The sequence below is a fragment of the Dipodomys ordii genome, unplaced genomic scaffold, assembly GCF_000151885.1.
Source record: "Dipodomys ordii isolate 6190 unplaced genomic scaffold, Dord_2.0 Scaffold19, whole genome shotgun sequence".
In the NCBI taxonomy this organism is placed as follows: domain Eukaryota; kingdom Metazoa; phylum Chordata; class Mammalia; order Rodentia; family Heteromyidae; genus Dipodomys; species Dipodomys ordii.
The window spans coordinates 11,581,251-11,589,598 of NW_012267235.1; the positions used below are offsets into that span (position 1 = coordinate 11,581,251).

Below are 8,348 nucleotides of genomic sequence, written 5' to 3' on the forward strand. Positions count from 1 at the left end.
ACATTTGCCAATTGAGTCCTTTGAAGCTGCTGTGGATTGCTGAGGACAGACAGTTTTCAGCACTCCATCCTCTATCCTACCTCCTTCCAATACAAAAATAAATAACTTGGATCCTACATTCATGGTCTATTTTCTTTCTTTAACATACAGCTGCAAATATCCACTTCTGGATATTTCGGAAACAAGGCAGTGCCTAAACGAAAGCTTTCTACCAAAAAAAAAAAAAGCATTAACAAATAAATGCACTCTATTATCTTAAGATTTTATGATATAGTCAGCCCTTCGGCACTGTACTTCACCCCCATAACACCTACTCATTTAGATTATTATTATTTAAAGTGCTGGGGATTTAAGCACTTGATTATATCAACTGAACCATATCACATCCCCTGCTCTACGTGGCATCTGTAATCAGGACCCCTATCGAACCTAAGTTTAGTTATTTTTCAAACTGCAAGCATAGGGAATTTAAAAGATGAATAAATCTAATATTAAGGGCCAGCCACTTTGGATCTTAACTTCTTTGAACTTGCAGGCTGTTCCTCCTCCAGTCCCTATCTCTTGACTATAGGCCATTACAGCCATCTTGTGGCCATACAGGGAAAGGACGGATGGATTGTCTCCAGCCTTCTCTGGTGAGAGGAAGAATTTAATTTTATTGGTTGGATCTATGGGAAACAGGAGAAAGCTGTGGGTAAAGATTATGGCACAGGAGCCATATATCCTATCTCTTGACTCCACTTTACCTTCCTGTACACAACAACAACCCACCCACTAATTAGTACAGACAGATGAAATCGTTGATATTTGAGTTCATTCAATCAAATTTTATTGAGCTGCAACTATGTGCCAAGCAGAGGGAATATAGCAGTGAACAAGATATCTATCTTCACAAGCTTACAATCTAGCATCCAGCTGGACAGTAAAATCTGTAAGTTTACAATGGTAATTAGAATACTGAAAAATTCATAGTGCTGAGATATAACAAAGTCTTGGCCTATACCAAGAAATCAGAAAAGGTGGGCTGGGATGTAGCTCAGTGGCAAAGCGCTTGCCTAGCAAAGTGCAACGTCCTGGGTTCGATCCCCAGTACCAAAAAAGAAAAGACAAAAAAAAATAAAGTTAAAAAAAAAGAAATCAGAAAAGGTTTGAGGAAGAAAGAAACATCTAGGATCAGGAAGGTGGAAAGTGGGAGGAAGAATATGGTGATCAGAGTATTTGTGAAGATTCTGAGGAGAGAAAAGAACTCATGATTTGAAAGCCAGCCAGAGTGACTAGGGCAGAAGAAAAGAGAAATATTATAAAATGACATATGCAGGTCTTTGAATTTAGAGTTTTATTCCAAAAACAAATAGAAGCTACTGAAGAATTTGAAACAGAAAAGGAAGAGTTTTATATTTGTTTCCTAGAAGTCATGCTGATAATAGTGTTTGGAGGAAGAAGCAGAAATGGGAGGCCAAGATAGAGTTTCCTTTGCAGTCTAGACAAGTGATAGTTACCTGAAGAAAACAGAACCTACTTGTAAGTGTCTGGGTATGAAAGGAAATGGATATGGTTTTGGCAAGAGGTTCTAAAGTAGAAGATTCTGGAAAAGGGACAAGTTTGGACAGATAGGCACAATGAGCACAACCCAAAGGTACAGGCTCTAAGGCTGGTGGGAGAAGAACAATATAGTTTTGTGGATTTTTTTTTTGTCAGTTCTGGGGCTTGAACTCAGGGTCCAGACACTGTCCCTGAGCTTCTTTTGCTCAAGGCTAGCACTCTACCACCTGAGCCATAGCGCCACTTCCAGCCTTTTCTGTTTATGTGGTACTGAGGAATCGAACCCAGGGCTTCAAACATGCTAGGCATGCACTCTACCACTAAGCCACATTCCCAGCCCAAACAATATAGTTTTGGTTCTCAAATTGTACAGGGTTTAGTTGGACAAACTAGGTACACAGAAAAGTGCAGAGCTTACTAAATATCACATTGTTTCATCCATATAATTAATGAATCCCTAAATTCCATGAGACAAGATAGAAAGCCACAGTGAATTCAGAAACTGCTAAAGCCAATAGGGATATCCCCACCCTTGTCCATACTTCCAATAGTTAAGCCCTCAGAAAACTCCTATGCAGGGCTGGGAAGGTAGCTCAGTGGCAGAAAAAAAAAGCCGGAAGTGGTGCTGTGGCTCAAGTGGTAGTGTGCTAGCCTTGAGCTGAAGAGCTGAGGGCCCAGAGTTCAGCCCCCATGACAGACAAAAAGGAAAAAAAAGGTACATGCTAAATCACAGGCCTTTTTCCCATTCTAGTTTTTCTTCGAGTCAGTAAATATTCAATTCTGTCTCAAAAAAGTCAGCAGAGAAATCTTGCTATGGGATTACCAAGGAAGCAACATGGATAGCTATTGCTTGGCTGCTCCTCAGCCTTTCCTTGCTTCCACTTTGACCCTGAAGTACACTGTTAATTAACTCTTTTCTAACACAATAACTATTGACTACACAATGAGTCTACCGTTTCTCATCTTGCAACAAGCCTATGACAAACCTGCATTCCAAATATTTAGTTTGAGAACAGCAGTTAGGCAGGCTAAAATGCCTCACATTAGATCCAGTCTGTTTACACTGAAATGAACATGGCCTTTGACATTAGAAGGACTTGGATTTTCATCCTGGCTCCTATGATTACTAACTGACGTGCCTCTGTCCTACTGAACCAAGGTTTCAAAAGACCCGAGAAATACTGTTGGTAGTATTGGCCTTAAGGGGTAGTTGTAATAAAGAGAGTACGTAAAACTCCCAGCATATTTAGCCTGAATTATCTGATAACTATTCACTTCCTTTCTTTCCCCTGAACCTCAGCTGCTAAATTCTCCACTAGAAGGAAGATAACCATTTTGTATGGCCAAATAACAATCGTTTCCTACTTCTGTCTTTTGAAATCCTACATTCCTACAGCCATCCCATTTCCTACATTGCCAGAGATGTTCTTCTAGTCCCCATCCTTGTGTATCTCTTTGTTTTTCCATCAAAAATATTTTGCCTGAACTCCTTCTAACTCCTCCTCTACATAGCCCCAATCCAAGATGCTGTCTTCTCATATCATTCCTAAATATGAACTACTTCACTTCTAGGTTCTCCCTAATTTTCACAGAGTGAATCATAAAGGAGCTAGAAAGTACAATCCTTAACACTTCAGAAGGATATGGGGAACCAAAGGCCAGTTCCCAGAGGAGAATGGAGGTCTAGGTCCAGGCACCATAGCCCCCCCACCCCCACTTCTTTTCCTCCTAGGCATAAAAAACGCAAACTCAAAATACATCTTGAGTCTACATGAGCATACATCTGCTTTCCTATAGCTGTGTGAGATCGTCATTGAAGTAGAGCAGTATTGCAGGTGTATGGAGTGTACCATCCATATTAAGGAGATCAAATTCTTCCTCCTCATCCTGGATCCCATTCTCTTCAAGGGTCTGCTCCATGATCAGGGGCTTTCCTTCATATTTCCACGTATAGCTGGCAGCATGTGCATTGTAGGGGAGATAGCGGTGTAGTATTTCCCACATTGACTCCAGAGCCCCCACCTGAAGAACACAGAAGTACCTCACCTCTAGACTTCGGGATGGAACACACACACACACACACACACACGACCAGTAGCTTAAGACATGAGAGCTGGGACCAGAGAGTTTCCTTCTACCTATATAGCAGCTTCACACACTCTACAGTCCCTGAGGTATTAAAGGGTACAATGAAGACAGCCGGGAGCTGTCTCCTCACTTCAGTCTTGTAATGACTAAAGGAGTCCAACTGCTCTCCAAAACGGCACGTAGAAGCTCCCAAGGATCTGACCTGGGCTTATGAAGGGCTCTCTGGCTCTACTAGAATTTCCAACCCTAAGGACCTGGAGTCACTGCTTTCCTCAGTCACTTCACTGTAAAAGGGGAGAAAATACAGCTCCCAGTTGTAGAGAAAAGTTGTTGATTTGCTGTGATTTCAAGTTTCCCCCGTCTAACCCCTCCACAGGCACTAGATCTCACCTCCAGTGTGTGCTCCTGCGACGTGAGCGTGTTAATGATGCGGATGTTTCGGGTCTTAGGGGACAGCTGTCCCACCCGGTAATCAATCCTCTTCCACCAGGGTTTCCCGAAATCATTGGCCCAGTCGGAACGGGGCAGCTGCGGCGGGACGTGCACGAAGCGGCCCCGTGGGGTGCGGTACTTCAGGCAACCCGTCATCGGATCTATGTGCTTTCGGATCTTTAAGGCAGGGTTTGGGAGAAGGGTGTCGGAGCAGTCACTGAGGAAACGCGTTCTGGCTACTGCCCGCATTTCCTACCCACTTCTGCTCTCCGGCGCCCCTTCCCCTAGCCCCGGGTCTAACCAACTTACGTCTTTGGTCTTTGGATCAAACCAGTGGCTGATGTCCTGGCCTGCAACTTCCACGATGGGCTTCAGCAGCAGGTTCCCTGGCAAGGAGCAGCAGCGATCAGTGCCAAGCACCCCCAAACCAGGACACACACAAACACCAGCCGGGGCCCTTACCCTTGTACAGCTCTGCCAGCGGCGTTAGGTTGTACACATAACCCAGGTAAGATACCCAAAGGTCTTCGCACTGGTTATGTTCGGCTACCTCCGCCGGCGTGAAAAAACGACGTTGGAAAGATTCAAAGTTTGGTCCAGCCACTAGGCCCCGGCGCCGCATGGCTCCTCCCGTGCCGATCCTGGCTGCCGCCTCGCTTCCCGACACTCGGCACACTCATTACTACATACTCCCTGCTTGCCAGGACCTGAGCGTTTGCCCGGTGACATGGAAACGATTGTCCCTCTCCGGCCACCGTCCACTCAGATTAAATTTGCCCAGGAGAGGAGGGGCCTTGGGCTGCGTGTAATGACGGGAAATGTAGTCCGATTCCGGCCTGGGGCGCCTAAGTACCGAGTGATGGAGTTCATTCTGGGAGAAAGCGAACACGCTCCGATATAACTCAGGGGCCCAGGCTACGCCGGGTATTTAAGGGCAACTTAACTCCCAAGGCAGAAAGAGTGAGGAAGAGAGTTCCGCTAAGCATGTAGGTTCCCGAAAGGCGAGTAAGCAATTTTAGGTAAACTCGCGATAACTTAAGACATCCGGCGTAATAGGCCTCGGCCGCAACGCTGAAGTAGGAGCTCGCGAGATCTCTGCAGTTGCCGAGGCCACTCGGAGGAGGAGTGATCTCGCGAAAGGAAAGAGAGAGCGCTCGCGAGAACTCAGGCCGCCGGTCCCGAAAGGTTCTTAGTAAGTGTAAGGGCCTCGAGGAGCCCCGAGGGGCCCATGGCTGGAGCTGGCCCGACCATGCTGCTACGAGAGGAGAACGGCTGCTGCAGCCGGCGTCAGAGCAACTCCAGCGCTGGGGTTAGCGCGGGCTGGGGTTCCGGGATCCGGGGGAAGTCGGGCAGCAAGACGGGAGGGCGGAAGGGGCAACTGCAGCTCCCGGCAGCCCTTGGGCTTCGCGTGCGCGCCCCGCGGGCTGTCGGGAGCTGTGGTTCCGCGGGAGGGCGGCCGCCGGTCCGAAGCAACCTGAGAACGTGTCCCGCTCCCCCCACCCCCCCCACCCCCGGCAGGATTCGGACGGGGAGCGTGAGGACTCGCCGGCCGCGCGTGCCCGGCAGCAACTCGAGGCGCTGCTCAACAAGACTATGCGCATTCGCATGACGGATGGGCGGACACTGGTCGGTTGCTTCCTCTGCACGGACCGCGACTGCAATGTCATCCTGGGCTCTGCACAAGAGTTCCTCAAGCCGTCGGGTCAGTGCCCGAGGAATGCACACCCATCTGGGAATGTGCACGCAAGGCATTTAATCCCTTCTGGGCCTGACTGCACTGCACCCCCGTGTTTTCTGGGACTTGTTTTGGTGGGTCAGAAGGGGAGGGGACCGACGCTGACCTGTGTCCCTCATGCTCTGACCCTTCTTTCCAGATTCATTCTCTGCGGGGGAACCCCGTGTGCTAGGCCTGGCCATGGTCCCAGGACACCACATCGTTTCTATTGAGGTGCAAAGGGAAAGCCTGGTGGGGCCTCCATATCTCTGACCCTGATCGTGCATGTCTTTCAGACTTCATTAAATATGTAACTGAAGCAGCCTATCTCTGTGTAGATCTCATGCCAGGGCACCGACAACATCTACATCCGAAGTGAAGACTCTCAACCCTCTTCCCCCCCGGGGCTAGTGCCCAGAAGTGCCAAAGGTGGGGAATGGGGAACAGACTTGTGTTCTAGACTGGTTTGCCCTAGGGTGGACCCCTGCATCTTCCCTCCCACGCAGCAGCTCCTCCAGAGTTGTGGCGGGAGGGGGTGTCATCCTGCTCAGGAAGGCCCATTGTTTCCCACCCCGGCCTGGCAATGCCGAGTTCCTCTAGGTTGAGGTCAGAGAACGGACTTCTGTCCCCTAGGGGAGCTGGGGTGAGTCGAAAAGATTCCTTGCCCGCTATTGATGGGGAGGTGACTTAAGGGTCAGGGGCAGAACTCCGGTCCGACCAGGAAGAACAGACTAATGCGATAAGGGAAGGCCTGGAGGCTGCAGGATGCTCTGGTCTGTGCATTTGCAGTCTTCGGAACTCATTTCCTGCTCCTACACCGGTGGGGGTGATGGTATTTGTGCCACCCTTCTGTTCACAGAATGCATTCAGCTTATAAGTTCTTTATTAATGTATGATCTGTCTGCTCAGCCCCGTAAATACTAGAGCTGCACCAGAAAAGGAGGACACAGGTTCAGTTGTATTCACATTAAGAGAGGAGGAGGAGGAAGGGTGTGCAGGGGCCAGCCCAGATGGTCCAGATTCACTGAGAGAAAAGTAGGTTTTCTGAGGTGTGGGATTTTTCACCAGTACTGGGTCCACAGATGCTGTTGCTTGCCAAAGGGATTCTGAGGACCTGGCTTCGGCAAGGGCGGTGGCAAAAGCAGAACATCTCTGGGTTTCAAGTCCTCAGGCCAACCAGGACCCAGCCGGCAAGGTTCACCCCTCCTCAGACCCAGACCTTTCCTGGTATGGGAAGGACCTGGGACCCTGGTAAAGCCCGGCTCTGCCGCGGCTGTGGGGCGCGCCGGCGCCTATAGAGGGCTCGGCTGTAGGGTACAAGACAGTCGGCCAGGCGGAGGCGCAGGCAGAGGCGGCGGTAGCTGGCCAAGGCAAGCACGAGGAGCGGCACGAGGAGCAGGAATCCAGTGACCAGCAGGGCCGTGAAGCCCGGGTCTCGGAGGTGCGCCGTGCAAGGGGGTGCCTGGGAGCGCAGGAACTGTGGGAGAAGAGACATCAGGCTCAGACCCAGCGGGACCACACTGCAGAGGGCATGGAAACAGCCCAGATGGGGACCAGTTGTGGCCCACAGATCCTATAGCCCCGCACGCCTATCTTGGGGCGCATGCTCACCTGAGAGTGGCAGAGGAAGCCGAAGCCCAGCATGGTGACAGCGGGTAGCAAGATGGTCCCCAGCACTATTACCAGCAGGAGAAGATTGAAGGCAGCCACAAGCAGGTTCTGAGCTGTTACTAGGACGGCGCAAGCCCAGCAGTCCAGGGGATCTCGTGGCTCTGGGCCACCCCCGGGACCAGCTCTCTGCGTCGCGGAGGCGTCGGCCATGGCCCGGCTGACTGTGGGCCGCCCGGGCCACAGCCCTTATAGCCCTCTTTCCTGCCCCTCCCCCCCGGCCCAGCCTCTCCTCCCACCCCCCACCCCCCTTATCCTGGAATGCAGCTCCAGGATTAGGCACCCCCACCCTAAGGAACAGCTCGGAGCCCGGTACATTCCACAGGCGCCTCCCCGAGGGGCTCTGGTTGGGGTCCCAGTGTAGTCCGTCCCGTCAGTCCCGCCCAGAGGCCCTCCCCCCGTACTCGGCCCTGCCATCACCAGCACGTTATCAAAACAGGATTTTTTCTTTTATTTTTTAATATTAATATTCTCACACAAAAAATCACCGGAAATTGGGGTAGGGTTGGGAAGACCCCCCTGCCCCTGGGGCAGAGAGACAGTGCAGCGCGAAGGGGCGGGACCGCAAACCCGCACCCCTCGCAACCCCAGCGGGGAGAAAACAAACGAAGAAAATGAACAGAAAGCCCCCGAGAAACTCGCCCCGGGGTTCCCTGCCCCAGGGAGGCCGAGGCCCGGGGATGTGTTTACGTTTTGGATATTTTTTTTTCCCCTTAAAGCCGGGCAGGAGCCGGGGGAGGGAGGAAATGGGAATGAAAGTCCAAGTTTTTAATATTGGCCGGGGCTGGGGAGGAGGGGGTTTCTTTTTCCTCATAGTTCTTTGTTTTAAACTTTTAATTTTTTTATTTTATTTATTTTGTACAAAATACCATTTCAGTTCCCACTTCTTCCCCTACAGTACAGG

General features: G+C 50.5%; 3 protein-coding genes across 4 annotated transcripts; 1 reads left to right on the forward strand and 2 right to left on the reverse strand.

The window, feature by feature from the left end:
- Nucleotides 1-2,199: 2,199 nt before the first annotated feature.
- On the reverse strand, nucleotides 2,200-4,803 carry LOC105983451 (cytochrome b5 domain-containing protein 1). Its single transcript, XM_013013315.1, has 4 exons — nucleotides 4,525-4,803; nucleotides 4,372-4,448; nucleotides 4,021-4,239; nucleotides 2,200-3,564 (listed from the first exon to the last, which is right to left on the reverse strand). Exons 1-4 carry the CDS (start codon nucleotides 4,682-4,684, stop codon nucleotides 3,334-3,336), a joined length of 687 nt encoding a protein of 228 aa, XP_012868769.1. The 5' UTR covers nucleotides 4,685-4,803; the 3' UTR covers nucleotides 2,200-3,333.
- A 356-nt stretch (nucleotides 4,804-5,159) lies between these two features.
- On the forward strand, nucleotides 5,160-6,103 carry Naa38 (N(alpha)-acetyltransferase 38, NatC auxiliary subunit). 2 transcript variants are annotated; one of them, XM_013013317.1, is made up of 3 exons: nucleotides 5,172-5,371; nucleotides 5,581-5,764; nucleotides 5,937-6,103. In XM_013013317.1, the coding sequence occupies exons 1-3, from the start codon at nucleotides 5,291-5,293 to the stop codon at nucleotides 6,047-6,049; spliced, it is 378 nt and encodes a 125-aa protein (XP_012868771.1). In that variant the 5' UTR covers nucleotides 5,172-5,290; the 3' UTR covers nucleotides 6,050-6,103. The 2 variants fall into 2 exon arrangements, with proteins under 2 accessions (XP_012868770.1, XP_012868771.1); XM_013013316.1 differs by having other exon boundaries at nucleotides 5,160-5,371; nucleotides 5,581-6,030.
- Nucleotides 6,104-6,649: 546 nt separating this feature from the next.
- Nucleotides 6,650-7,597, reverse strand: Tmem88 (transmembrane protein 88). Its single transcript, XM_013013318.1, has 2 exons — nucleotides 7,388-7,597; nucleotides 6,650-7,253 (listed from the first exon to the last, which is right to left on the reverse strand). The coding sequence occupies exons 1-2, from the start codon at nucleotides 7,595-7,597 to the stop codon at nucleotides 6,984-6,986; spliced, it is 480 nt and encodes a 159-aa protein (XP_012868772.1). The 3' UTR covers nucleotides 6,650-6,983.
- Nucleotides 7,598-8,348: the final 751 nt, after the last annotated feature.

Bases quoted from the DNA above. Each gene is read 5' to 3' on its own strand.
- Tmem88 (XM_013013318.1), bottom strand. From the start codon at position 7,597: ATGGCCGACGCCTCCGCGACGCAGAGAGCTGGTCCCGGGGGTGGCCCA. The intron at 7,254-7,387 runs GTGAGCATGCGC...CTTCTCCCACAG, and splicing joins GCTTCCTCTGCCACTCTCAG to TTCCTGCGCTCCCAGGCACC.
- Naa38 (XM_013013316.1), top strand. From the start codon at position 5,291: ATGGCTGGAGCTGGCCCGACCATGCTGCTACGAGAGGAGAACGGCTGC. The intron at 5,372-5,580 runs GTTAGCGCGGGC...CACCCCCGGCAG, and splicing joins AGAGCAACTCCAGCGCTGGG to GATTCGGACGGGGAGCGTGA.
- LOC105983451 (XM_013013315.1), bottom strand. From the start codon at position 4,684: ATGCGGCGCCGGGGCCTAGTGGCTGGACCAAACTTTGAATCTTTCCAA. The intron at 4,449-4,524 runs GTAAGGGCCCCG...GCTCCTTGCCAG, and splicing joins GCTGGCAGAGCTGTACAAGG to GGAACCTGCTGCTGAAGCCC. The intron at 4,240-4,371 runs GTAAGTTGGTTA...CCTGCCTTAAAG, and splicing joins TTGATCCAAAGACCAAAGAC to ATCCGAAAGCACATAGATCC.